Source organism: Eptesicus fuscus, chromosome 15 (assembly GCF_027574615.1).
Source record: "Eptesicus fuscus isolate TK198812 chromosome 15, DD_ASM_mEF_20220401, whole genome shotgun sequence".
Lineage (NCBI taxonomy): Eukaryota > Metazoa > Chordata > Mammalia > Chiroptera > Vespertilionidae > Eptesicus > Eptesicus fuscus.
This window is the reverse complement of record NC_072487.1, coordinates 78,664,359-78,691,131: the sequence shown is the minus strand read 5'-3', so window position 1 is coordinate 78,691,131 and position 26,773 is coordinate 78,664,359. Positions and strand designations below refer to the sequence as shown.

General features: G+C 64.2%; 4 protein-coding genes and 1 non-coding gene across 6 annotated transcripts in view; 2 read left to right on the top strand and 3 right to left on the bottom strand.

The window, feature by feature from the left end:
• Positions 1-5,869, bottom strand: part of PNPLA7 (patatin like phospholipase domain containing 7) — a 35,529-nt gene extending 29,660 nt beyond the window's left edge. The window contains 9 exon segments of the mRNA XM_054727276.1: positions 158-298; positions 380-471; positions 1,782-1,861; positions 2,182-2,269; positions 2,362-2,436; positions 3,546-3,577; positions 5,462-5,660; positions 5,662-5,718; positions 5,721-5,869. Coding sequence (XP_054583251.1) covers positions 158-298; positions 380-471; positions 1,782-1,861; positions 2,182-2,269; positions 2,362-2,436; positions 3,546-3,577; positions 5,462-5,660; positions 5,662-5,718; positions 5,721-5,774 — 818 coding nt within the window. The 5' untranslated portion in view covers positions 5,775-5,869.
• On the top strand, positions 5,773-6,129 carry MRPL41 (mitochondrial ribosomal protein L41). The gene has a single exon (XM_008152473.3). It carries the CDS (start codon positions 5,773-5,775, stop codon positions 6,127-6,129), a length of 357 nt encoding a protein of 118 aa, XP_008150695.2.
• Positions 6,130-7,305: 1,176 nt separating this feature from the next.
• Positions 7,306-16,383, bottom strand: DPH7 (diphthamide biosynthesis 7). The gene is made up of 10 exons (XM_054726872.1): positions 16,354-16,383; positions 15,335-15,790; positions 14,620-14,750; positions 14,164-14,251; positions 12,880-13,097; positions 12,332-12,504; positions 9,729-9,798; positions 9,552-9,617; positions 9,227-9,399; positions 7,306-8,167 (listed from the first exon to the last, which is right to left on the bottom strand). The coding sequence occupies exons 1-10, from the start codon at positions 16,381-16,383 to the stop codon at positions 7,731-7,733; spliced, it is 1,842 nt and encodes a 613-aa protein (XP_054582847.1). The 3' UTR covers positions 7,306-7,730.
• LOC114226788 (U6 spliceosomal RNA) lies at positions 11,303-11,406 on the top strand. Its single transcript, XR_003612901.1, has one exon. It is a non-coding gene; the product is annotated as a U6 spliceosomal RNA (small nuclear RNA).
• A 1,191-nt stretch (positions 16,384-17,574) lies between the features above and the next one.
• On the bottom strand, positions 17,575-25,193 carry ZMYND19 (zinc finger MYND-type containing 19). 2 transcript variants are annotated; one of them, XM_054727089.1, is made up of 7 exons: positions 24,939-25,003; positions 24,338-24,453; positions 23,692-23,751; positions 22,870-22,976; positions 22,086-22,226; positions 18,415-18,595; positions 17,575-18,295 (listed from the first exon to the last, which is right to left on the bottom strand). In XM_054727089.1, exons 2-7 carry the CDS (start codon positions 24,341-24,343, stop codon positions 18,152-18,154), a joined length of 639 nt encoding a protein of 212 aa, XP_054583064.1. In that variant the 5' UTR covers positions 24,344-24,453; positions 24,939-25,003; the 3' UTR covers positions 17,575-18,151. The 2 variants fall into 2 exon arrangements, with proteins under 2 accessions (XP_054583064.1, XP_054583063.1); XM_054727088.1 differs by lacking the exon at positions 24,338-24,453 and having other exon boundaries at positions 24,939-25,193.
• Between the last annotated feature and the right edge of the window lie 1,580 nt (positions 25,194-26,773).

Genomic DNA, 26,773 nt, shown 5'->3' with positions numbered 1-26,773 from the left:
CGACTCCCTCCGCAGGCGAGAGAGCGGGCACGCACGTAAACACAACAGCAGGAACGGGTAAGGAGGCCCTCCGACCGCCAGGCAGAGGCGCAGGAGGCCCGGCTAACCCTCAGGGCCACGGAACGGGCCTCGCACGCCGGCTGCGCGGTCTCCTCACCGGACGTTCTTCAGCATGTACAGGACTTCCAGGGGCAGGTGCGAGTTCTTCACGTCGAACTCCGTGAGGTCGGCCTCCAGCAGGGAGGGCGGCGGTTCCTTTGGCTGCAGGGTCGGGTACTCCTTCTTGAAACGCAGGATCCTACAAAGCAGAGACCCGCGCCCTGGAGCAGAGCCCGCAGCTGGGGAGCTCAGCAGTGACCCCTGGGGGGAGCCCCAGTACCTCTTGGCCAAGGACAGCACCTTGGTCCTCTTCCTCACCCGCTGCCGGGGGGCGGCCGTGCTCCCCACAAGCGTGTGGGGGAGCGTGGTCACCTGCAGAGTGAGCAGGAGAGGCCAAGTCACACCCCGAGACAGGCCAGGTCCGGGTCTCGGCCTCGGGGGTCAGCCCCAGCCCTCAGCCAGCCCAGGACGTGGGGACCAACCTTGGTGCTCTGGACAGTGACCCCCACAGGCCAGCACCGCCAGAGAGCGCCTGCGACCCACCCCCAGAAGGAGGCATGGCCACCTCCTCACAGCCTCTGGAGCCTGCCCTGCCCTGCCTGCTGCTCCGCTCCCTCCAGCCCCGTCTCTGCACCATCGCCCGGGTCTGGAAAGTCCCGCCCTCCTTCCCCATGGTCAGGCCAACTGGGCTGCCCCGGGCGGGCAGCGGTGTGACAAGGGCCCCTGTCCTGGCCCCTCAGCTCTCCCTCCATGTGAGGGGTCAGTCCCAGGGTATCAGCTGTGCTGTGGGGTGTGGGCCCTCCCAGGTGTCCCTGCACCCCTGGACCGCATTCCTGGGCTCCCCGCCCGACAAGCACCAGCTCCTCCAACATGCCGGGGCATCTGCGTGGCCCTGCTGAGCTGGAGGCAGCTGCACCGTGCCCACACCAGGCCCGGCCCCTGCCAACAGCGGGTGCGGCGTGTCCGGGCTCCGAGCGGCCACCACGCCGGGAGCAGCCCCAGCCGACCTCCCGCCCCAGCACCTGACACTGGTCCGGGCACAGGACCCAGGCCAGACACACATCCTATCTGACGCTGCGAGTTTTCTATAAGGAGCAGGGGTCCCCGTGTCCCCAGACAGATGAGGGTCCCTGAGCCTGACTCTGAGTGCACGGGCCTCTGGGGTCCTTCTCGCCCTCAGAGCCGGGAGTGGGCTCAGGTCACTAGGATCAGCTGGACCGGGATGCTCATCCCCAGAGAGGGGCTTCCCCTCCATGGGGACCGGGCCCCAAATCCTGGCAGGACCGCCCACTTCAGTCCCGGAGCGGGGACCCTCTGTGCCCACGCGCCCTCAAGAGGTTTCCAGAGAGGGCCTCCGACCTCTTTTTTAGCTGACGTCCCCTCCCGGGCCACCGAGCCTCGGTCTCGGCACACGTGCCAGAGCAGCTCAGGGCTTCAGCCCACGGCAAGCCCCCCTAGGGCCCCCCAGCCCCACCCAGGCCCTCTCAGCCCCACCCAGGCCTCCCCATCCCCCCATGAGCCCCACCCAGGCCCCCGAAGCCCCACCCAGGGTCCCCCTTCCCCCCACGAGCCCCACCCGGGCCCGCCCAGCACAGAGCCACAGAGCCATCCCCGCCAGGCCAGCGGGGGCCAAGGCCTCGGGGTCAGGGCCGAGCGTGGGCCGCAGCCAGGAGCCAGGCTACCTTCCTCATGATCTTCCGGCCGTAGAACATCACTTTGTCTCTCTTCCGGAACCTGTACTGGGGGGTGGGCTGCACCTGTCCTGCAAGGGAGCAGAGTGGCCGCCTGAGCCCGCACCACCCCCCCCCCCCCAGTGCTGCTGGGAGGAAGGGCAGCGTCTACACAGCTCCGAGGGGACCCAGAGACGCGCTCTTCCCACGGAAGGCGGCGTGGGCGAGACTGGAGAAAGTGTGGACAGACGCAGACCCCGTGGGCCCACGGGCTCAGCCCCAGCCTGAAAGCCAGAGGTCTCCACCCACAGCCACGGGGCGGGGCAGGGGCCTGATGGAGGGCGGAACACGGGGCAAGTCAGCGGGACCTCCCGGTCCCCTCCCCAGAGCCAGCCCGAAGCGATGGACTCACGCTGCTGGTTAAGCCTCCTGCGCACAAAGAGGACGGCGATGCCCACGAGGGCCAGGGCCAGGAGGGCGCCGATCGCCATCCCCGTCAGCTGGAGGGGGCAGACAGAGTGCGTCAGCGAGGCTGTGAGGGGCCGTCCCACCCGACCACAGGCACAGCCCAAGGGGGCCGGGTGCCGGTTACCATGGTGGACTGTGAGCGCTGCTCCATCACCAGCAGCCACCAGGACTGCAGGGCGGTGCCCAGGCAGACGCCAGCCTGCGGGAGAGCATGGAGGTCAGGAAAGCAGGGCAGGCCCGGCTTCCAGGGCACAGACGGCGCTCAGGGTCAGGGCGGGGACCCAGGAAGGCAGCGGACTTCCGGGCGCGGAGGGCCTGGCCGCCGTCTCGGGAGCGAGACCTGTGTCCACGGCCGCCCTCGGGCCGGCAGGGCAGGGCGGGCCGGCAGCCCGGCTGTGTGGCCGGCAAACACTCCACGCGCCATTAATGCATCTGAATCCTGCGCTCTCAGGCTGCGAGTCCAGAGGGAAAGGCCCGCTGGCCACGGGGTGCAGAGGCTGACGCTCAGCACCCTCCGGGCACCACCAGGACCTCGAGCTGCTGGCCCCGGGCACACAGGAGCCCCAGCGCCCGTGGTGCCGGAAAGCCCAGGAGCCACCCAGCTCTCCGCAGAGAAGGCTGCCTGCTAGCCTGCCCCCCCCCACCCCCCGGCCGCCCCCGGGGAAGAGCTAACCTGGCTTCAGAAGTCCAGACCCGAGGCGGGGAGCGGGAGGCCGAGGATGCTGCCGACCTCCCCCACCCCCTCTGCCCCAAGAAGATGAAGAGGAAAAGGAGACCAGCAAACCAGCCCGTTCGGCCCCGCCCCTCCGTCCGCGGCTGCTCCCCAGGCGGAGGAGCAGGATGGCACCTGTCCATCCTTTCGCGCTCTGCACAAGCCCGACGACCACTGCTACCGCTCCTGCCCACCCCGAGCTGGCATCGGACTCGGCATCGGTGCCAGAAAACCACGGCACGGAAGGGCCCGCAGGACAGCACCTCGAGCAGAGCGCTGCGTCCGGACCTCAGGAAGTGCCCGAGAGACTCAACCTCTGCGCTCGCCGAGGCCCCGCGCCCCGGCCCAGACAGGGTGCTCAGACCGCCGCCACACCCCCCACGCCAAGCTCAGACCGTCCAGGGCGGGCGCCCGGTGACCAGAGCCCTGTGCACAAATCCCGAGATCCCGCGCCTCAGACTCCCAACTCCTCACGGTGACTCTGAGGCCAGGAACGACCCCGGGGAGGGAGACACAGGCCGCCCCTCGCTCCGCAGGCCCCAGGGAGCTGGCCCACGGAGCCCCCGACTGGGAAACCAAACGCTCGGGCTCCCTACCTGCGGGCCGGCGTGCTCCTCCTGCTCCATGGCTGCAAAGGAAGAGAGACGTTCGAACGAGGACAAGTGTCCCGCCAACTCAGCCGCAGAGGAGCCTGCCCGGCTCCCTTCCGCGGTCAGCTACGTGTTCAGCCCTGGCCGGAGGGCCCAGGTGGCTGGCGCAGCGCCCTGTGCACCAAAAGGTCACCAGTTCGATCCCGGTCTGGGTCTGGGCACATACCCGGTGGCAGGCTCAGTCCCCAGCAGTGGGAGTGCAGGAGACAGCCGACCGATGTTCCTCTCTCTCTCCCTTCCTCTAACATCATTAAAAACATGTTAAAAAGTTTTCTTTAATTATGTTTTCAGCCCTAGCCAGTTTGGCTCAGTGGGTCGAGTGTCAGCCTGCAGACTGAAGGGTCCCGGGTTCGATTCCGGTCAAGGGCACGTACCTGGGTTGCAGGATCCTCCCCGGCCCGGGCCCTGGTGGGGGCTCGTGCAGGAGGCAACCAGTTGATGTGTTTCTCTCACGTGGATGTTTCTCTCTGCCTTTCCCGCTCTCTAACAATCAATGGGAAAATATCCTCGGGTGCGGATCAACAAACAAACAAAACTAAGATAAACAAATCTGTTTTCATTGACAGGAAGACGCAGACGAAGAGAGCTGCCTTTTCCCAAGCACCAAGCCCCTCCCCTCTCCATAAACAGCCCTCACGTGGCCGCCCGGGCGCCTGCACTGCAGCTCAGGACCCACTCAGGCCCGGCCAGCAAGGGCAGCGAGCAGCTGGCCCGGCCTGGTGCCTGCCAGCGGCAGTTCCAAGCTGGCCTGGGCACAGGCCGGAGGGCACCCTCCCCAGAGGCCCGGGCTTGGGGACCTCCCATCCAGTGTGGCTGAGCCCTCAGGGGGTGTGTTGGGTCCAGGGAACCAGGCCCCGTAGGAAAGTGGGAGCAAGGGAGGGTTTCTCTCTTACAGAATCCCACCCAGAGAAGCAGGGAGCCAGCAGGTGTGGGGTCGGTTGCCTTTGCTCACGGGGTCAAATGTCCTGTGCCCTCCCCACCCCGCAGGGGAACCTTTCTGAGTCCCCCAAGGCCAGCAGGCCTGGACCCCGCTGTGGCCGGCTACTGCCCTGACCAGGCCGTCTCCCCACACCCCCAAGCTCGCCCCCCAGCACCTGCTGCCACTTCTCTAGGGAGGACAGCCTGGGGCCAGAGGGGAGGGACCCAGGGCAGAGCTGAGGGCCCTGGCACCAGGGTTGGGAGCCTGCAGAGCCCGGGGTTGAGGTTGGGGGATATCAGGGTTAGGGGTGTCCAGGGTTAGGGGTGTCCAGGGTTGGGGATGTCTAGGGTTGGGGGATGTCAGGATTAGTGGGAATGGCAAGTTAGGGGGTGTCTTGGCTGGCTGTGGAGGTTAGGGAACAGGAGTATTAGCAGGCGTCAGATTTAGGGGGGCCATTGGGTTTCTGAGGGCACCAGAGTTAGGGAGGCGTCAGTTGGGGGCTTGGGGAACATGGAGTGTCAGAGTAACGGGGCGTCAGTGTGACAGGGGCATCAGGTTAGGGGGTGTTGGAGTTACAGGGGCGTCGGTGTTACCGTGGCTTCGGGGTTCAGGGGTCACGGGTAGGGGGACGTCGGTGTCACAGGGACATGGGTGTTAAGAGGGGCGTCGGGTTTGGGGGCTTCATTGTTACTGGGGTGTGAGGGGCGACGCGTTAGGGGCGCTGGTGTTACAGCAGCAACATGGTTAAGGGGTGTCGGAGTTACGGGGGCACCGAGTTTGGGGGCGTCGGGTGGGGGCACGGTTGGTGTCCGAGGCCCGAGAGGAGCGGGCTGCGGCCCCTCCCAGCGGCCGAGTGCGCCCGGCGCGGGGTGGGAGCAGCGGGCCACCCCTCCCCGCAGGCCGGACGCCGGGGCGCAACTCGGGGCGCGCGGCGGCCACTCACCGAGCCCGCGCTCTCGCCGCCGCGCACCGACGCCGGCTCTCCCCGCGCATTGGCCGGGTTCCCTCCGGTCCCGCCCCCTCGCAGGGCCGCGGCTGCGCATTGGACGCGGCGCAGCCAATCGGAGCGGCTCTTGCTGCGGCGCGGGGGGCGGGCGCCGGAAGCCGCCCCTGGCACCGGAAGCCGCTTCTAGTGCCGGAAGCGCGCCGCGGAGGTCCCGGGGCGCACGAGAGCGGCGGCGGCGGCGGCGGCGGGGCGGCAGCATGGGGCTCCTGGGCGCGGCGGCGCGCTGCGTGGTCCGCGGCGCCGACCGCATGAGCAAGTGGACCAGCAAGCGGGGCCCGCGCACCTTCTACAAGAGCCGCGGCGCGAAGGGCACCGGCTACCTCGTCCGCGGCGGCAAGTTCCTGCTGATCAAGGAGCAGGTGCCCGAGCTGGTGGTGCCCGACCTGGCCGGCTTCAAGCTCAAGCCCTACGTCAACTACCGCGCGCCCGCGGGCACCGACACGCCCCTGACGGCCGAGCAGCTCTTCCGCGAGGCGGTGGCGCCCGCTATCGAGAAGGACTTCAGGGCCGGCACCTTCGACCCCGAGCGCCTGGAGAAGTACGGCTTCGAGCCCACGCAGGAGGGCAAGCTCTTCCAGCTGTACCCCAAGAACTTCCCGCGCTAAGCCCCGGCGGGGCCCCGACCCCAGCCCGTCCCCGGCGTCTCCGTCCCCTTCCCTGGCGCCCATTAAAGGCCGTGGCTACCTTCGCGCGTGTGCTTGGCGTGTGGTCCTTGTGAGACGGAGGGCAGGGCGTAGCGGCCCAGAGGGCGGTCTCGGCCCCTTCCCGTGGTTCTGCGCCACGTGTCAACGCCGCCAGTCCACCCCTTTGGCCCTTCACCCGGACCTGGGGTGACCCGGGGTGACCTTATCACGTGTTCCAGAGCAACTGTGGGCGGGGGTGGGGGCATGTCAGGTGAAAGTCGCTGCTCCCCTGGGAGCAAACCGAGGACGAGGCCAAAACTCCAGGGTCTGAGTCATTTGGTGTTCCCCGTGTCCGGCCTGTTTCAGTGGCAGCCCCTAGGGCAGTGGTCGGCAAACTCATTAGCCAACAGAGCCAAATATCGACAGTGCGATTGAAATCTCTTTTGAGAGCCCAATTTTTTAAACTTAAACTTCTTCTAACGCCACTTCTTCAAAATAGACTCGCCCAGGCCGTGGTATTTTGTGGAAGAGCCACACTCACGGGGCCAAAGAGAGCCGCAGTTTGCCGACCACAGGTTTAGGGTTTTGTGGTCTTAGTACTTGATTGACCCTTAAGGAACTGAAGCTCGAAAGGATGGTAAACGCCTTGAACTAAACAGCAGAGCGGGGAACTGACCAGTTAGCTAGAACGACCCAGCACGTCCTGTCCTACCCCACGTGCTGTGCTGCACCCTCAGAAAGTGAGAAGCTACAAGTGCACGTTCCTCTCCCCGGGGAACGCTGAGCATTTGGTGAATTCAACAGCGGCTGGTGACGACGAACGGAACGTGGCTGTGAAAGCCGGGCGTCAGGAGCCCAGCTGTGTCTGGGTTTCTCATGTGCAGTATGGGGAAGCTCCTCAGCTCACGGAAGCCACGACCAGGAAGTGTGATCAGCCCGCCCGCTTTCCCCACGGCTGAGGCAGCTCCACCCACACCCCCTTTGGCCTGCTGCAAAGCCGGCAAATGCATAAGCACTTCCCGTGCCTCAGCGAGGTAGGTGCTCTTTTAAAAGTTCATGTAAAATCTCTCTGCTGATAAAATTACCATGAATATTGCTTAAATAGTGGGAAGAACTGAAAGACAAGCCTGAGAGCTGGGAGAGGCCCTCCCGGCCAGATTCTCAGTATTTTGTGTATTTTTTTAAATTGATTTCAGAGGGAGAGGGGGAGAGAACAACATCAATGATGAGAGAGAATCATGGATCAGCTGCCTCCTGCATGCCCCCCCACTGAGGATCGAGCCCACAACCCAAGCATGTGCCCTTGACCAGAATCGAACCCAAGACCCTTCAGTCTGCAGGCGGGCGCTCTACCCACTAACCACACCAGTCAGGGCCAGAGTCACTGTGGGAAAGACCCCGCAGGTAAGGGTGACTGAGAAGCCCACAGCTCCTGACTGTCCACACTGCAGATTCCCCGCGATGCAGCCCTACACTAGCCCCAGAGACCAGCAAACCCAGTGAGGGTCTGAGGCAGCTCGTTCGTGAAGGTCCTGGCCAGCAGGTCCTGGTCTTGTGATCCCGAGCCGGAACCGCTCCCTGTCTCAGCTGCTCTCCCACCTCCAGAGGTGAAGAACGTGGTCGTAGAAGGAGCAAGTGGCCAGCAGGTTGATGTTGAGGTCGGCTGTTCCCATGCTTGGGTCATAGACACAGATCTTGGTCCTTGGGCTGTGCAGCTGGCTGCTGCCCCTCACGTCCTCTGTGGACGGCTGGGGAGAAGTCCTTTCCTCATCTCCACTCCCGTCGTCTGCTGGACTACCAGGACAGGGAGGTCCTGGCAACTGGCCTCCAACCTCGTCTTCTGCTCTGGCTCCTAAGTCTGTTCCGGCTCCTAGGTCACTGCCGGATAAGGACTCTAAGTGGGATGATGGCTGCTCCTCAGGCAGATGGCAGAAGGTGAGCCAGGACCAGTCGGCTCCGTACAGCAGGGATCTGGGCAGCGAGTGGGACACAGAGATCGTGCACGTGTCCTGCTTCTTCTCTGGACGGAGACAGAACAGGAAATGCATTGTTACGCAGAGCCGGTCCTGTCAACCCCGCCGATGGCCCTGCCCGCCCTCACAGGGAGACTGGCGAGCACCACTGTCGCGGGAGTGGGCGCGGGGTGGACAGAGAGGCAGGCTGACACCAGGCGTCATGCACTGTGCACCTGAGAGCACTCGGCCTGGCTGGCGGGACACGTGCGCAGCTGAGGACAAAGGAGCTGCCCGCGGAGGGCAAGGCAGGGAGAACTCGGCTCCTGGGGAACCACAAACACGGGGACGAGGGGAGGGGACGAGGGGAAGGCCCGGGGTGGGCGAGCAGGCTGGAAGGTCCCTGTCAGCATGCTCAGCTTGAAGAGTTGGAACATGAGCAGTTTCCTGGCGGTGAGTTGCTATGACAGCTTTGGGGCTGGAGGTGGGACTGGGACGAGGCCAGGCCTCCGTCCAGAAGGCACAAAGCTGCCGAAGGTCAGAGCGACACAAGAGAAGGAAAGGAGGGTCCAGCCCTGAGGTGTCCGGGCCGAGGCTGCAGGAGCCGCTGGGGAACGCCAGGGCCAGTGCGGGGATGTGAGCGCAGAGCAGTCACCAGCTGGAAAGCCGCAGCACCCAGAGGGTGGCCGCCGCTGCCTCCTGTGCAGGGTCAGGGTCACAGCGATCTGCATCGCAATCAGGACGCGCAAGGACGACGCAGGGCCGCGCAGGCTAGGTCGGCGCCTGGCGATTCCCAGGACCTGCCAGCACACACTGAGGGTGGCCCAGCAGAGCTGGGGGACCGGCGCTGGTTCCGCCCACGGGAGAGTCGAGGAGAGGAAGGGCAAGCACGCGGCCCGCCGGCAGGAAGGACAAGGCAGAGGTGGGCCAAGGTGGTTAGGAACGTGACAAGTGCGAATGCTCCTGGCACAGAGGTCCCCTGCAATGCAGAAGGTTCCAGAACAACCGAGCTGCTCAGGGAAGATCTAGAGTTCAAGGGCACAGTGCTTGCAACTGAGACTGCGGTGCGCTCACAGCCGGGCCTGGGGGACGCGGGGTGTGCGGGGCAGGAGGCTGGGCCCACTCACCCGTGGCCTGCTGGCAGTCGATGATGCTGAAGCCGCCATGCATGCAGGCCGCCAGGAGCAGGTGGCCTTGCAGGGGGTGCCACCGGAGCCTCCACACCCCGCCCTGCACGGGCACGTCTGCGAACGGCTGCTTCATGTTCCGCGTGTCCCACAGCAGCACGTGCTCGTCATAGCTGAAACCCGACGACAGGCCCCAATGCAGGAACGTCTCCGGGTCACCACCCCACTCCCAGGACCTGGGGCCGAGTCCCCCTCCCCCACCTGCACCCGCCCAAGGACAGGAAGAGAGAGCGCGGGAAAGGCCCAGGAACCGCCGCGGCCTCACCTCCCCGTGGCCAGGATGCCCTCCTGGTGGGGGTTGCTCTGGATGCTGCACACCCCCATGCCATGTCTGTAACCAAAGGGCAAGGCCTCAGCAGGCGCAGGGCAGGCCGCCTCTCCGGGGGGCGCACGGGCGCAGGCGGACGCGGCGCTGCCAGCCCACCGCCGGCCCTGGACTTACCTCTTGCTGGTGAACACAGGTGCGCCAGGGACCCTGGTGTCCCAGCCTTTCAGCAAGGCATCGTCCCCACCTGTGGGAGAGAAGCACCGCTGACGTGGCACTGTAGCAGCAGGTGGCCGTGACTCTCGGGGGAACTCGGGTCTGTGAGGGCGACTTTTCCTGGGGTTTCAGGTTGCCACGAGACTGAAGAGCCCCAGGCAGCACCCCGCACAGGCACCCTGAGCCACAACTGCCTTTAGGCTCGGAGCGGCGCCTGCAGGGGAAGAAGGGATAGCTGGCAGCTCCGGGCAGGCGTGACGGGGCATTCCCAGGTCCCCGTGGCGCAACTCCGCATGAGGGCCAGCAACCAGAGCTGCCATGACGGCTCGGTTACACCAGCGGAGGCCAAGGCCCTCCCGGGGCTGCCTGCACGGCCCTGGCCTTGGCTGTGACCTCTGTCACCTGCTCCTGCACCAACAGTCCCTCCTGTCACGCTGGCCGTGCTGGCTCCTCTCGGCTGTCCAGCACGCCAGGCTCCCCCCGCCCTAGGCCCTCCCCACCAGGACCTGCTCTGTAACGGCACCGTCTGCACCGGCACAGCACCCTGGCCCCGGGCCTATCCTCCCTTCTTCCTTACCAGCACCTACTGCCTCGGCCCTCCTGTGCGATTGGCTAACTCAGTGGTCGTCAAACCGCGGCTCCCGAGCCACATGCGGCTCTTTGGCCCCTTGAGTTTTTAGCAAAGGCCAGCTCAGGAGTACCCTAATTAAGTTAATAACAACGTACCTACCTATATAGTTTAAGTTTAAAAAATGTGGCTCTCCAAAGAAACTTCAATCGTTGTGCTGTTGATATTTGGCTCTGTGGACTAATGCGTTTGCCGACCACTGGGCTGACTTACTGTATATTTTGTGTCGGATTCTGTCTATCTCCTCCCATCAACGTGGGCTCAGTGAAGGCAGGGGCTGTCCCTCCCTCACGGATGTGTCCCCAAGCACCAGAACGGAGCCTGGCACACAGCAGGTGCTCAGTGAGTGCTTGCCGAGTAACTGAATTGGTCCTGATGATCGACTCACTGCCCACTACACCCCTGCCCTGCATTAGCTGAGCCACAAGGCAGAAGGACTAATTCGAGAATGAAATGAAATCCTCGTTGTTTTCTGAGGCTGTTTAAGGCCCCGCCCTGGGGGAAGGTAAGCATGAAACACAGGATGAGCCACGACAGAGAGAGCAGACGGAGGCCGGACAGGGGAGGAGAGAGAGGCGGCCGGTGCAGAGCCCTGAGAAGACCAAACAGAAGACCTCGGGAGGCGCGAGGAGGCAGAGGTTTCCGATGTGGCTACCAAACCCTGTGCCTGGGCTAGATGTTAAGAGCAGGGTGTGCCCTGACTGGTTTGGCTCAGTGGACAGAGCGTTGGCCTGTGGACTGAAGGGTCCCAGGTTCGATTCCAGGTCAAGGGCATGTACCTTGGTTGTGGGCACATCCCCAGTAGGGGGTGTGCAGGAGGCAGCTGGTCGATGTTTCTAGCTCTCTATCCCTCTCCCTTCCTCTGTATAAAATCAATAAAATATATTAAAAAAAAAAAAAGAGCAGGGTGCTCGCTTTGGCCGCACATATGCTAAAATTAAGACGATACAGAGATTAGCATGGCCCCTGCACAAAGATGACACGCAAATTCGTGAAGCGTTCCACATTTCTTAAAAAAGAGAGGAGCAGGGGTGCCATCCACCGACACGGGTGGGGGCTCCGGGGCAGTCCCTGGAGGAGGGCCAAGGGCAGATGTCTCCAGCAGAGACAGTGCCTGAGCTCAGGAGAGCCACCCTGCGGAGCGAGGGCGGAGGCAGAGGGCAGGGTGGAGAGCAGGAGGGGAGCCCGGGTCCAGACCCAGGGTCGCATGCCAAATGCTGGTGAGGGGCCAAGAAGATGGGCCGAAGGGGCCGCTGGCTTGGGGGCCACGGCCCCAGACCTTGGCAGGAGCGGCTCTGGTGGGGGCGAGGGCGCCCAGCCTCCTGGGTCTGACAGAAGAGCCCACCGCTCCCCCCAGCCGGGGACGGAGAAGGAATAGGCGGGATCTTTGCATCCTGCACGTGCAGCGGCTCCTCTCCCGTCCCCTCAGAGACCAAGGCCGCCACCTCCAGGGGAGAACCCGGCCTGGGCCAGAGGCTGGACAGGCCACCGCTCCCTTCTCGTCCCCGAGTCGCAGCACCAGGAAGTCGACCCATCTCTCCCACTCCCTTGCACTCAGGAAGGTAAACCCCCATAAAGGCGGTGGCAACGCGAATCCAGCTCCCGAGCCCCCGGGACCCACAAGCACCGGCCACGCTGGGGCCTCTGCCGACTCGGCACAGACAGCACCGCAGAGGTAGGGCTCGCGCTGCCACCGCCCGTGAGCGCCACCCAGGACCCGCAGACCCTGGAGTGGACGCCGCTGTGCTGAGAGGTGGGGAGCAGCCACAGCTTTCGCCCCAAAAACCCGTTCTGCACACGAGGTCTCCGATCCCAGCGAGGCCAGGGTCATGCCCGACCGCACCTCGTGTGCTCGCTCCTCCCAGCACGTTGGGTGTTCGGAGAGAGGGGGAGCGTGATGCCGACATGTGGCTGCCGCCCGGCACAGGAGACCCACCTGAGTACACCACATCCGTCTGCCAGTAATTGAAAGCCGCGATCCAGGCCTCGAACTGGTGCGCCTGCCAGGTGGCCACCTCGTGCAGCCCGGACCCCACCTCGTCCAGCTGGAGCAGGTGCAGCTGGCCCTTGGAGTCGCTGCTGATGATTTTTAAGGGCTGGTCACTGTCCCTAGACACAGGGAGCAATGGAGAACCCGCTGAACTTCACTCAGACCCAACTCATCGCCCCTTCAGGTTCCCAAGCAGTGCCACGCTGTGCCCCCGAGACCTGTCCCGGGCGGCTCTGCATGGGCCTGGCACGTGGGCAGGTTTGTAAGCAGCTGTTGGGCACCTGGAGAGCGGCTCCCACTCAGCCTGTGGGAATCAGCGTCAGCCTCTCCGAATGGAGACACCACCCTTTATCTAGAAGGCTGGGATTTCTGTCCTCGGGGGGCTGGCATGACACCCCTGGGTCTAGGGAGCCGCAGCCGGGGCAGCACGGGTGGTACCGATGCTGCCGCACAAAAGCAGGAACGAGCCGTCAGCGCGAAGACGTGGCCCTTACCTTCCCGCCTTCCCCGTGGACCAATCCAGGGACAAGGCCAGACACTGCCTGCTCAGGGCAAAGCTGGCAAACGGCTGCAGGGTGTAGGTGGTCTCCAGGGGGAGAGACCACCTCAAGGGCGGCCCGGGACCCTGGAGGCCAGCCTCCAGCTCTGTTGGCCGCCACTCCCTCTCGCCCTCCACTCCCAGGTGAACGTCTGCACTCGCTGGGAGACACACCTGCAGGAGGAATTCCCAGCCGTGAGTGACCTTGGGGAAGCAGGCATCGCTCCTCAGCCCCTTGCTGCCGGTCCCCCGCCCCAGCTATCACACCCCTGTTGGCTGGAAGGGCCCTTGTGGCCGCCCTCAGCTCCCCAGGCTGCTGGGTCTTCAGAGACACAGACACTTGACTCCGGTTTCCTTTTCAGAAGCCACGACTAGACACTATAGCGCTCTCTCCCCTAACATCTACGGAGGTTTCATTATGCAACCTGGACCCGCTAAACCCACCCACAGGCGGCTCCTGGTTTATGGCTCCTGCCTCGATCCTGGGCCCTGGGCCTCGATCCGGGCCAGGTCCCTGGGCCCTGTCTTCCTCCCTTGTTCCCAGGACAAGCTGCTGCTTCCCGCGGCCAGGAGCAAGGCCTTTCCACACAAGCCCTCCGCCCCCGGGCCTCTGCTCCAGCCCCCTCGCCGCAGACTCTGTGTGCTCCAGAGCAGGCACGCCTGGGGGCGGCCCCCTCTCCTCCCCTCCCCGCAGGGCTCCCGAGCATCAGGGCTACTGTCAAACACCCAGCAAGTCCCCGCTGCGACTGTGTGCTCTCCCTACTGTCACTGAGAAGGGCAGGTCCCTCGTAAGAAAGTCACTGCTGCCCGGCCGGTGTGGCTCAATGGTTGAGCGCCGACCTATAAACCAGGAGGTCGTGGTTGTGGGCTCGATCCCCAGTGGGGGGCGTGCAGGAGACAGCTGATCAGTAATTCTCTCTCACCATTGATGTTTCTCCCTCCCTCTCCCTCTCCCTTCCTCTCTGAAATCAATAAAAATATATTGTAAAAAAAAAAAAAAAAGGATGGTGGTCCAGGCTCTCCTTACAGAAGACCTTTCAGATCCATCAACAGGTAAGCCGTCACTTCAGCCCTTCTGTGGGTGACCCATAAGGGACCTCCTCTCAGAGTGAGAGGCAGAACCCAACACTTTAAAATGGGCTGTGGCTGCCTTAGACGCTGCGTGCGAGGCTTCCCTGCAGAGAGACCACCCCAGGAGACCCTCCCCCCAAACGCTCTCCATCAGGTTCCCTCCACTGACCTTGGATCCCAGCAGCTGGAACAGCCCTATGAGCCCATCCGAGTCGGCCACAGCCAAGAGGGCGTGGCCGGCCACCGGGACGTGGCACCTGCGGGGAGAGTCCACTGCGAGTCAGCACGGGGACACGGGACGGCATAATGCACCCCAGGAACTCGCCATTCACATGGAAGCCCCTACACTGTTTTGGAGCCTACAGCCCCGTCCCAACAAGATCCCCAGCTTACAAATCCTAACCCAGCACCACTTCTCTGAAGGATACTGACTCTGGGGCTCGGAGACCGACAAAGGAAATGAACCCCAAAGCTGCATCACCCCACAAGTGCCCGCAGGTGGGCAGGATGGTGAAGAGGCGAGCACAGCTCGGAGGCTGCCCGTCCGGCGGTGGGATGCTGCCGGGCATCAGGCTCCCTGCCAGAGACGCGACCCCAGGCCGTGGGGTTGCCCGCCAGTCCGTACCATTTCATGTCCAGGATGGCAGCCGTGTCTCTTCTTTGCATCTCAGCCACAGAGCACGCCGAGGGGTCACTGCAGCTGTACAGGTAGAGACGGCCTGCCCGGGCCTGAGGCTCGGGAACGTCCTGTTCGCTCTGCAAAAGACGCAGGTGTGTCCGGGTGACCCTGACAGAGGCTGGCGGTGGGGCAGGGAGCGAGGGCTGCGGAGCCGGATCCTGCCTGGGAGCTGCCCCGACTTTCTGAGCTGGAGAAAGTCCCCTCCCACAGGTGCGTGCAGAAGTGCCGGCCCAGCACAGAGCCTCCTTCCACACCAGCCCACAGGGGCCAGCTGCGCTCCGGGCCGCACAGGGGCAGTCCCGGCTGAGGCCTGTGCTCCAGCGCCAGTTGTCACCCCTAAGGGTCGCGGTTTGGGCCCACATGTCTGCTCCCACAGATGGGGTGCAGTCCCTACACGCCCCATTTTCTCTTTACTTGAGACTTGACCCAGGAGCTGGAGCCACGCTGCAACCAGAGGGCCTTCTGCCTCAGAGACGCCGCTCCTGATCTACCCCCAGGCCACAAGGCCAACGTCGCAGCGCCCTCCTGTGACTCCACAGGACGCCTGTCTGTCAGCGCTCCGGCTGCAGACAGAGAGGTCTGGCCATGGGGTGGGAGGCGGGGGCCGGGGTGGCTCTGCCCCTCCAGACCTCCCTGCGCGGCCACACGCCCGGGGACGCACCTCGTCCTCCGGCTCCCGCAGCTGGTAGGTGCCGCAGGCCAGCACGTGCCGCCAGCCTTCCAGCGGGCACCACTCCACCGAGTCCGCCGTGTACTCCGTGTCCACCGCCTGCAGCAGCCGCACGGGGCCGCCCGTCTCCCAGCCGTCGGACGCGGCGGGGACCGAGTTGCGGTGGTGGGATGGCGAGGCCAGTTTGCGAGCCCAGGTGGGGCCGAGGCCGGGGCGACAGCGGGTCGGGTCGGGGTCTGAGGCCGGAACCCAAGCGCGACAGGACCACACCGCACGGGTACTTCTTCCCCTTCCGCAGCCGCCTCCTTCCGGTGTGCCGGGGAGGGACTTCCGGCCGCAGTTGCCGCCCCCTTCTAAGGCTGTGCTCCTGCGCCCCCTCCCGGCCGGCGGACCTCGGCGGGCCCCACGTGCCAGGGCGCGCCCCTTGCCCGGGGTTTGACAGGACAGCTGGGCCCAGGAGGGGAGCGGAGGGTGGAAGCGTGCCAAGGGCCTAGACGTGCATGCAGCGGAGTGCAGGCTGGAAGGAGCCGGGCCTCGCTGCCCTCCTTCCCTCCTGCCCACCCAGGAAGGCGGGCGGGCGCAGCGGAGACGCAGGCCCTACTGGAGGTGCCTAGAGGAGCCAGGCCTCCGCAGCAGGTGCAGGTGCCCGGAGAACAGCCAGCGTCCAGGGAGGGCAGGGGTCCCCCGCCACTTAGATTCAGGCTAGAAGGGAGTGGCCAGCACAGCCACGTCAGCCCGGGAGGCTACAGGACGCCGACACCGTTGAAGAGAGGGCTGGGCAGACAAGCTGTGGACCTGCCCCAGAAAGAGATGTTTTCCTCTCGGGGACAAACGAGGCAACAGCCCCCGCCACGTCCCCAACAGGTTAGAAACAAGCCCCCGCGAACAACCTTCTGAATGTCGGGCTTCATGGATGCTCTCCGCTGTGTGGCTACAAAGATCAAGAGGTGGGGCTGGGTACCGGGCAGTGGACGAGGGAAGCTAGTGGACAGTCTGTGGGCCAACGGCACCTTCCCAACAGCACCTGCTCCAGGCGCCATGGTGGTGACATGAGCACAGGGGAGGGACTGCGGCAGGAGCCAACTCTAGGCCAAGGCCACGTTCCCAGCTCCAGCCCAAGGCTGGGACGCTGCCTCCTGTGGTGCCAGCTCCATGGCCAACAGCGACCCCCAGGTCAAGGCTATGCCCGAAGCACCACGAGACACGTAGGAAGCAGCCAAGTGTCAGGACCCAGTGGGCACTGTGGGCAGCAGACCCTGGGCACGTCCCTTCCGATGCGGTTTCTGATGAATGGCTGACGGCAGAGCAACGTGCTGGTCAGGGCATGTAGACCGCTGGAGCACCAACCTGGCCACGCCCCAAAGGACAGGCAAAACCCGCAGCCGCAGCCTGGTCCTCCTTGCCCAGGAGCCTTTGTTTGAAAGCAACTGTTGAGCACTTGGGGCCCGTGCCTACATAGGCCCCCGCCCCCAACTGTCCTGGCCAGAACCGGCCTCTGGAAGCAGGCGTCACCGGGAATGTCCCGAGAGCTCAAACCAGCTGTAGGGACAACCGTCTCTCAGGATCACACATGTCACCATCCCCAATAGCTGAGCCCATCACTGCTCATCCCAGGGTCTGGAGGGACCTGAACAGACCGCCCGTGGAGCAAAACTCTCAGACCCAGAAAATACCCACGCCTGACCTCTAGCCGCAAAGGAGCTTCTGGCCAAACACGTGTGTGGGATGCGGAGCCCTCTCACGTCCAGAAACCCCCCTTCAGGGTAGAACAGAGCCCTCCTGTGCCCCGTGAGCTCCACCACGTTTCCCAGGCCTGTTCCCCGGAACTCTGCACAGGACACCACGCATGCAAAGGAGCGGCAGGAAGCTAAGCAGAGAACAGAGGCCAGCATGAGGCCGCCCAGCCAGGCCCAGGCCGCAGTGAGCACACACAAGAGCTGCCATGGAGAGTGTAGCAGGACTTCCAGGGCCGGGGCTGCTCACACAGTCACCCTGGAGGGCCAGCCTCATCCTCCCAGCCAGATGCCAACCACACAGCCCAGCTCCCTGCCCCGGGGTGGCTGTGCGAGGTGCTGCCAGGTGGCCGAGCACCCGGACACCTGTGGCTCCAGGGAGGGCGGAGGCCCCGCACGGTGTGGGGAGCAGAGCTCCAATCCTCCAGGTCGCTGCTCACAGGCAGGGCCTCAGAGACCTGCCGGACACTCAGGGAGTCCAGGCGAGAACTTCAGAGCTGGGCTGTGATCACCCAGGTCCGCTCCACCCCACAGGGCAGTGGGTCTGGGCCTCACTCCTGGGAGAAGCCCAGGATCGAGGCGGGCCCCCACCCCAGGGCCCGGCCCACTCGGAAACAGGCTCAGCGGGAAAGGAGGCGCGCAGAGCAGGTGCTAGGTGACTGCCCTTTACTTTCCGTGTAGATGCCACGCCGAGGCCGCGCTCCTGGGCGGCTCCTGCTCTGACAGTTTGAGACCCGTGGCCTGACCGTCTGCTGCTTGAGGATGACAGCAAATGATGCTATTTGTAATTCCTAACCCCCCACGGCCTCCCCCCCAAAAAACTGTACATGAGTTTACAAACATATTAACATATAAATAATGAGAAGCATCCTGGCGGGAGCCTCCCAGCCGTCTCTACTGCAGGGAGCACTTCCAGGGGAGCGCTGGGCCCCGCCAAGTGCCCGCAACCAGGGCCGCCGCTGCCGCCGCCGCTCCGGGCGCCGCTGGCTTCTTGCACACCACCAGGCTCCACCACCACGTGTCCGCGGTGTCCAGGGCAGGCCTGGAGCCGCAGGGCCGAGCTGCCGCTGCTCAGTCATCGCTCCGGCTCGAGCTCGTGCTGGAAGGGGCGCCGCTTCTCCCGACAGTGCTTCTTGTGGGCGGGCCAGTCCTTCTGCTGGCACTGCGAGCCGCAGTACCGGGCCACCTGGCAGCGCCCGCAGATGTTGAACTCCCGGAGCTGAAAGCAGAGCAGGTGACCTCTCAGTCCTGCGGAGGAGCTACATCCGACGGGAGGACCCGGCCCCGCGGCTGCAGGGGCCCAAGGGGCCCGAGGGGACGGGAGCGGAGCGGCCATACCTGCTTCTCGATCATCGTGCAGGGCGGGTAGTGGCACTCGTAGTAGGTGCAGGAGCTCTCCTCCTCCTCCACCACGTCCCCGTTGGCGTTGTAGTACCGCGTGGCGCTCAGCGCGGGGAACTGCTCCTCAATGGGGTCCGTGGGGAGCTGCTGGATTGCGAGCCAGTACAAGCTCTGCTCCCTGAAGGACAAGGGGCCCAGCTCTAGGCACAGAGGATGATGCAGGACCCGGGACGGCCACCCCCATTTCTGTTCTGGCCACTGGACTTTGCCCACCCGCACTGTGGGCTCATCCCCACTGACACCTACTTTGTAGCACTTGGTCTCCGCGCTGAAAGGCGCAGAGCAGGGCTGGGTCTCCCGCACCTGGCACGAGGGACACGGCCTCAGGACCCCGCCACGCCCGCCACCTGAGCCAGCAGGCAGTCCCCTCCCTCCTCAGGGCCCCAGCAGCGCCTCTGCCGCCGGGCTGCGCCTCCTCCCCTCGGTGCTGTGCTGCCCGCATCCTTCCACCCCGTCTGTGTGAGTGGACAGCAGGGCTGCAACTGAGGGGCTCCAGAGCGAGGTGCCCTGACAGGCAGCACCGTGACCTTCCAGAGACGTTGAACTCCCAGGCCTGTGGGGACTTGGGTAAAAGAGGGAAGGGAGCCCGGCCGGCGTGGCTCAGGGGCTGAGCATCGACCCAGGAACCAAGAGGTCACGGTTCGATTCCCGGTCAGGGCACTTGCCTGGGTTACGGGCTCGATCCCCAGTGTGGGGTGTGCAGGAGGCAGCCGATCCATGATACTCTCTCATCATTGATATTTATCCCTCTTTCTCCCTCTCCTTGTATCTTTGTAAAAAATCAATGAAAATAGGCTGAAACCGGTTTGGCTCAGTGGATAGAGCGTCGGCCTGCGGACTCAAGGGTCCCAGGTTCAATTCCGGTCAAGGGCATGTACCTTGGTTGCAGGCACATCCCCGGTGGGGGGTGTGCAAGGAGGCAGCTGATCGATGTTTCTCTCTCATCGATGTTTCTAACTCTCTATCCCTCTCTCTTCCTCTCTGTAAAAAATCAATAAAATATATATATTTTTAAAAAATCAATGAAAATATTTTTTTTTTTTAAAAGAGGAAAGGGAAGAGTCACCCTCACCTAACACCATACACAAAAATTAACTCAAAATGAACCAAGGACCTAAACATAAGACCTCGAACACAAGGTCTCTCAGAAGCAAACACAAAAGCTGTCCTACACGGGGCTTGGCAACGATTTCCTGGACATGACACCGAGCCACAGGTGACAAAGAGGAAACAGACATACTGGACCTCGCAGAACTTAAAGCTGTTGTGCATCAAGATACTGTCCAGAGTAAAAAGGCACCCCACAAGATGAGGGGAAGATTTGCCATAGATGTGATAACGGGTACAGAGTACATAGAGCAGTGCAACACAAGATAACACAACTTAGAGACAGAACTGAAGACACAGTCTCCAAAGACAATGGCCCCAAAGCCCACGAGAACATGCCCAACATCACTAGTCGTCGGGAGAAAGCAAAACTACAATGATGCCAACTCACACCCGTTATGGCTGCTGTTAAAACAACAAACTAAACTACAGCGCTGGTAAGAATGTGGGGGGAGCCTGCGCACCGCGTACTGTAGAGCGGGGAGCCATTGTGGAAACCGTCTGAGGACCCTCAGAAAATTACCAGCAGGGCTCCCGCAGGACCCCGCAATCCGATCCTGGGACACGCCCACGAGAACTGAAAGCGGGGTCCTGTCGAGGGTCTGCACACCCACATTCACAGCAGCATCGCTCCACAAGCTGGACCCGGGAGCAGCACCCCAGGGCCCGCCGCTGGAGAAAGGGTGTCACCGTGGTGAACACAAGGGTGCGCGTCGGCCTTAGGAAGGAAGGGACCCTGGAGGAGCAGACCCTTCGCTGTGACAGGCGGGTGTTCGGGGGCCTGCGTGGGTCGGGGAGGGCAGGTCCCACATGGACACCGCACACGCGTGCACACTGGGCCCCGGGGACCTGTGGAGGCCGCCCTGCCTCCGAGGGGCCCTTCTCCTTCTGTTCTGTTTGATGGACAGCCCTCCCGTCCCCAGCGCCCGGGGAGAAACGTGAGCTAAAGCAGCTCACTGGTGACCCAGGGCTCTGGAGGCCTCGGGGACCTGCCCAGGGACAGCGCGCCTGCCGCTCTGGTGGCCGCTCCAAGGAAGAACCGAGGAGCCAGTCAGTGCCCTATATCTTCGCTTCAACCAAACTGGGCCTTGTTTTTGTCACTTTCTTCTCTTTTTAAAACATATCTTCATTGATTTCAGAGAGAAGGGAGAGAGAGAGAAACATCAGTGATGAGAGAGAATCATTGACCGGCTGCCTCCTGCATGACCCCTACTGGGGACCAAGCCTGCACCCCAGGCATGTGCCCTTGACTGGAATCAAACCTGGGACCCTTCAGTCCCCAGGCCAACGCTCTATCCACTGAGCCACACCAGCCAGGGCTCTTTTCTTTCTTGTTTGTTTTTAATGTATTGATTTGAGAGAGAGACAACCCATGTCTTATTCCACTTATTTGTGCATTCATTGGTGGATTCTTGTATATGCTCTGACCAGGGGTCAAACCTGGAAACTTGCTATCACGCCAATGCTCTAACCCTGCGGTCGCCAACCTCTCGGACCTCACGGGCCACCAGTTGGCGACCGCTGCTCTAACCAACTGACCTATCAGCCAGGGCTTTGTCACATTCAACCAGAAAGCTAAGAGGACAACAATTACAAAAGGGTCAGTCTCCCTCAAGATCAGGTCATACTCTATCATTAGAGGAGAGAACGCAGAGGCTCGGCCCAGCCCTGCCCCTCCCGTCCTGAGAGCCTGGGGACCACCCCGACACGTGGCCTCTGAACCTGCCGCTCCCACGTCCGCAGCTCAGGCTCCAGCAAGACCGTGAGGATGACAACTGCGGCAGTTCACCCGTCTCCGTCTGCCAAGATCCCGAGAAACACTGACCTGTCCAACCTCCCTGACATCTGTCTGCTGGGAGTCACCGCCACCGTCGGGGACAGCTGCCCAGAGGCCTGAGGACACGCAGACACCCCTGGGGGCCCTCCGAGCCTGGAATGCACGTGTGGCCAGAGATACCCTGGCCGTGTCAGCAACCAGCGCCAGCTCCCAGCCCCCGACCTGCTGCTGGTCCCCCAACTCCTGGTTCCCCAAGGGCTCCTCGAAGCTCCGAGCTGGGGGCTCCCCGGGCCACAGGAACTGCCCTCAGAGCAGCCTTCCCACCGGGCGGAGGCATGTGCTGTCTGAGCACAAGTGCTGTTTGCAGGACTCAGAGAGGAGACCAAGCCTGCAGTCCACGTCGCCTGCTCCCCTCAACCACTGCGTCAGGTGTTGGGCACGGAGCGCAAGACACCTCACCTGCCTCGGGGACAGAGACAAGTCCTCCCACCTGCAGCGTCCAGCCCAGATGACCCTGCTCCCGACAGAGCCGTCATCGATGACCCGCCCAAAAAGAGAAGCATCAGGACCTCACCCGCCTCCCAGAACAGGAGGCCCCACACATCGAGGGACAGCAGAAGGTCCCGACCACAGCAGCCTCGGAGCAGAGTGGGGACATGGGGCCTGGTGGGAAAGCAGGCAGTCCTTGGCGCCGCCCTGCCGCCTGGCAGCCGGGAAGACCCACCTCTGTTTGCTGGAGGTCTCCTCCGCTTTGGGCCGCCAGCCCCACGGCACCAGCTGCAGGTTGTCCAGGCGATTGTCCACGGTCACAGCGTTGAGATGCACGACCTGGAAGCCGGGGGCGATGCCGCCTCTGTGCCGCTCCCTAGAAACAAGCACTCTTCGACCCGCCTCCACAGCCCAGCGTGTCCGCCACGTGACTGCACTGCCCTCGCGCACTGACGGGCACACCAGGAGTGAGGATGCCCAGGGGAACCCAAGGTGTCAGTCCGTGGCCCAAACAGGACCAGCCAGGTTGACAGTTTAGCCCTTGGATGTAAGAGCTGGGCTGTAGGGAGCCAAGGCCGGAACCCCAAACTCTGCAGCACAGCCTAGAGACGCCCCTCTGAGCGCGCCCCCCCGCCCCCCCCTTTTGCACACCAAGGACGGCAGCTGCTTCCCCATGTCCCACCAACAGGCTCAGCAAGAGCCGGCAGGCATATGAGCATAACCAAGGGACAGACACTGGGGCGGTGGGGGCTTGCCCGGGGTGGGAATGGCTGGGGGAGGGGGGTCAGTCGGGGGAAAAGCAGAACCCACCCTCCCGGGGAGGCAATAACCGCCCCAGTGAGCTGCGAAAAGAAAGCGCACGTGGTCTGGAGAGCCAGGCGGGCCTGCTGGTGCCACAGCACGCCGCCACTCCTCTGAGTTAGCCGAGTGGCACAGAAGCATGAGGGGAGCCGCCCTGGCTCCCGTACCCCAGGGCTCATCAGGACCCAGTGGGGAGCAAGCAGCCCGGTAATACTCACCACAGCAACTCATGCAGGAGCCTGCCCGAGCCCCTGCCTCGGTTTTTGTCGAAGGCGTAAGCGAATATCTTAGCACCATTTCCATCGGCATCCACTTCCATCCTGGCCTGAGAAGGAACAAGGTACAGGTCTGCTAAGAAGCCTCCGATTCGCAGCAACCGTTCAGGTTCCTCTTAGAGACATCGAGCGCCGGGAACAAGGCAGAGGGACGGAGCGGGCCTGTTGCTGGGACCCTGGGAGGCCCGGACACACAGCACGAGCCAGCGTGTCCCGAGCTCCTGCATTTGAGCGCGACAGGCAGGAGCACAGTATGTGGAGAGAGGAGCTTCCCTCATCTTACAAAAGCCCACAACCAGTGAGAAAGGCACCCCCTGCACAAGCAGCTGCTGCAGGCGCGTGAGGAGCGGGGATGAGTGTGTGGGGCGTCCCCCGAGGATTTCACGGAGGGAGGAGCGGTGGGGGGACTGGGCACTGGGGCATGAACAGAAGCTGGTCAGGCAGCGGCAGTGGAAGGCAGGGGCGCCGGGAAGCTGAGAGGAAGGAGCACTGGGCACCAGGAGGGACAGGGCCCAGGCCAGGGGGAGGTGGGGGACAGTCTCCTAAGGAACCAGGGCTTGTCCAGTTGAATTCAGTCACGAATGTGACACAACTGGTCTCTGCTTCGGGAAGAGAAGCAATCAGGGTGGCCACTGGGAGGAAGAGTGCCACAGAGGCAGCGCTGAGACCCGTGTTCTGCAGGGAGCTTCCGGGCCTCCCCTGGGGGAGAAAGCCACCCCTCCCGGCCCGGCCCTCCCCAAGGGCTGGAAAGGGGGCCGCCCTTACCTCGAAGGAGTAGCCCTCCACCAGCGGGATGTCCTGCTCGTCTATCAGCGTGTACTTGGTCTACAAATCAACCACATTTCACACGTTACGTGTGGGACGGGTAAGGTACTGTAACAGGCAGGAACGGACCAGCCCCTTCAGGAGTCAGAGTGAGGGGGTGGGCAGTCTGCCACAGAGAGCAGGTAGCCGTGCCAGGGCTGGTCATTCCCACCCGAGACTGCACCAGAGGAGCGGGCATCGGGCTGCGCTGGCCACCCGCACGAGGCTACCCATCCGACCTGCCACCAAGCTGGCCAACCTCGACTCTGTGCGGTTTCAGGTGCCAATAAGCCTCGTCCGGCACGGCGGCTTCAGTGGAGCAAAGGAGGGGGTGGGACGGAGGCAGAGTACCCAGAAGGTTTCGATTAACGTTCATTTCTTAAGCAGGGCAGCCGGCACACAGCTGCCCACGGAATTGACCTTTTCACTCTCTGCTCCTGCGTGCCGCTCGGCGCTGGGTTAGGAGGGTCTCAGAGCTGAGGGGAGCCCACCCTTCCCTAGGTAGGAAGCCACGCCTCTTGCAGGCCGGCCGGGCAGGACACAGCCCCCACAGGGCCGGCTCGCTCTGGCTCGCGAAGCTGTTCCCTAGGGTCTGCGTCCGTGTTACCTTCATCTGACTGCCTCTGCTCCTCTCCCACCCGAAGCTTCCGCCGCTGGCGATGGGAACAGGGTTCCCATCCAGGGTACGGTCCGTGGCTGGTCAGCGGCACGGCCGGCCGGCTCCTGGAAACAGCCAAGCCTCAATGCCCACAGGTGCCGGGAGCCCCAGCCTCGACCACGCGGAGGGCGGGGCCAGGGACGGGAGAGCAGCAGAGGGAGGCCTGGCCGCGGCGGGGCCCACGGAGGCTCGGCCAGACGTGGCCCCCGCTGGCCGCGTGAAACCTGTGCGAAGCGCCACTAGGACCCGCAGGCTCGGAGCGGCGCGCACACACCGGTCTCCGCAAGCAGCGAGCGCGCCGCATCGGAAGGGCGCTGCGGTCCCCGCGCCGCAGGTGCCGCCTGAGGTCGCCTCCTCCCGGGCCGCGGCGCACCGTCCGAGCCCCAGGCCGCGGCCCAAGGAGGGTGCCCCGCGGGGACACGCCGCCGGCCCGCCACCCGCACAACCGCCGGGCCCGGTGCCCCCGGCCAGGCCCCGCGGCCCCGACCCGGCCCCAGCCCCAGCCCCGACGCCGCGCCCACCGGCCCAGCCCCCGGCCCGCGCCGCTCACCTTCCCGGCCACCCGGCCGAGCCGCACGATGCCCAATTTGAAGTCGGTCATGGCCAGGCCTGCGCTCGGCCGGCGGCGCCGCTCCCTTGGGAGGTGCCGGGCCGGGGCGGGGCCGCGGCGCGCCGAGCGAGCCGGGCGGGCGGGCGGTCAGGGGTCGGGTCCGGGCAGCCGGGCGGGACGAGGCTGGGCCGGGACCAGGCCGCCTCAGCCGCCGCCTCGAGCCCGCCGGACCTGCCACGCGCCGCCGCTGCCGCCGCGCGCACCACCGCGAGCGGAGACGAGGGCGGGGCGCGGCGCGGACACACCCCCGCCCGCCGCCTCCCGGCCAATAGTGGGGCGCGCCCTGCACCAGCCGGCGCGCGCCGCTTCGCCACGGCCAACGGGGAGCCGGCCAGTGCGCAGGCGCGCCGAGCGGCAGGGCGAGCGCGGGGGAGGGGCGCGGCCGGGGGCGGGGCCTGCGCGGCCGCCCCGCTACGTCAGTTTCGCGGGAAGCTTTGTGCCGGCACCGGCTCTCTCGCCGCCCCCGACCCCGCGTTTCACCCAGGATCCCGCGCTCCGCCTCTGCGCCGCCCAGATCCCTGGGCAGCTCCTGGCCTTGCGCCCCCGGCTGTCCGAGGGCCCGTGGTTAGGGTGCTGGGCTCGCCGCAGCTCCCATAAACGGCCCTCCGACCAGGGCAGCGGGCAGGGGCGGGATCGGGGGCGAGCGCGGGACCCAGGTGCCCCGGCCGCCGAGAAGCAAGGCTGGGGGCCCGCGCCTGCAGGACGTGGGAGAAGCCCAGCGGGGGGCCCTCCTCCCCCCTGGCGTGTCCCCTCCGCACGGGGGCTTGTTCTGGACCAGGCGGCCGGCCCCCGACCCCAGGCTACGCCAGCCTTCCCGGCCGCAGGCTCCCTAACCGGGGTGGGCGATGGCCAGGGCGCAGACCCGCTTGCTCCAGGGACGCCCAGCCTGCCTCTTGGGGACGAGGGGGGCCTGCCTACCAGCCTTGCCTCCTGGCAACCACTCCAGCTTGGCTTTTGCTCCCAGGACCCACCCGTGCGCGTACATTAAAGCGCCTGCTCATATTCCAGCGAGGAAGGCAGAAAAAGCCCGTGATGAGTGAGTTATGTGCGGTGTTAGGAGGCCATACCTGCCGCGGGGGAAACACGTAGGTCAGCTTTAGAGGTTGGGGGTCCTGATGAAGGTGGGAGCAGAGTAGGCCTGACGGACAAGTCAGTGGAAGGAGGGGGCCTGAGTCATGGCAGCACACAGGGGAGCGCATTCCAGGTAGTGGGATGAGCCTCTGCAAAGGCCCCGAGCTGGGGACATTCCTGGCATGTTTGAAAATGGAGGTGGCCGCCCGGCTGGTGTGGCTCAGTGGGCTGAGCATCGTCTTATGCACCAAGTGGTCACCTGTTCAATTCCTGGTCATGTCAGGGCACATGCCTGCATTGCTGCTCCATGGGAGTGGGGGGCGCAGCCTGGGATGTTTCTGTCCCTCTCTGTTCCTCTCTAAAATCAATGGAAACATTTAATATAAAAAAGAAAAAGAAAAGAAAATGGCGGTGGCTATTGTGACCAGACTGGAGTGCTGAGCAATAGACTCTTGGCAGGACTTTGACTTTTACACTCAGAAAGAAGGGAGGACACCACGGGTTACCACCGCACACCTATCAGATGGTTATCATCAATGAAGCAATGAATCAAACAAGTGTGGGCGAGGAAGTGGGGGGGCAACCCTCTTGCATTGTTGCTGGGATTACAAACTGGTGCCGCCACTATGAACAACAACGTCTGTCCCAGTGTCTGTTGGTGCATAACAACCCCCCCCCCCCAAAACTTCCCAGCCTCAAGCAAC

What these genes read in the sequence shown, in the direction of transcription:
- MRPL41 (XM_008152473.3), top strand. Translation starts at nt 5,773, where the DNA reads ATGAGCAAGTGGACCAGCAAGCGGGGCCCGCGCACCTTCTACAAGAGC.
- DPH7 (XM_054726872.1), bottom strand. Translation starts at nt 16,383, where the DNA reads ATGGCGCCTGGAGCAGGTGCTGTTGGGAAG. An exon ending in GCCATCCTGGACATGAAATG is followed by an intron (nt 14,252 to 14,619) that starts GTACGGACTGGC and finishes CTCTCCCCGCAG; the next exon opens with GTGCCACGTCCCGGTGGCCG. An exon ending in CCTGTGTTCACCAGCAAGAG is followed by an intron (nt 9,618 to 9,728) that starts GTAAGTCCAGGG and finishes CTTTGGTTACAG; the next exon opens with ACATGGCATGGGGGTGTGCA.
- ZMYND19 (XM_054727088.1), bottom strand. Translation starts at nt 24,989, where the DNA reads ATGACCGACTTCAAATTGGGCATCGTGCGGCTCGGCCGGGTGGCCGGG. An exon ending in CTCCTGCATGAGTTGCTGTG is followed by an intron (nt 22,227 to 22,869) that starts GTGAGTATTACC and finishes GCTTGTTTCTAG; the next exon opens with GGAGCGGCACAGAGGCGGCA. An exon ending in GAGACCTCCAGCAAACAGAG is followed by an intron (nt 18,596 to 22,085) that starts GTGGGTCTTCCC and finishes CTTGTCCTTCAG; the next exon opens with GGAGCAGAGCTTGTACTGGC.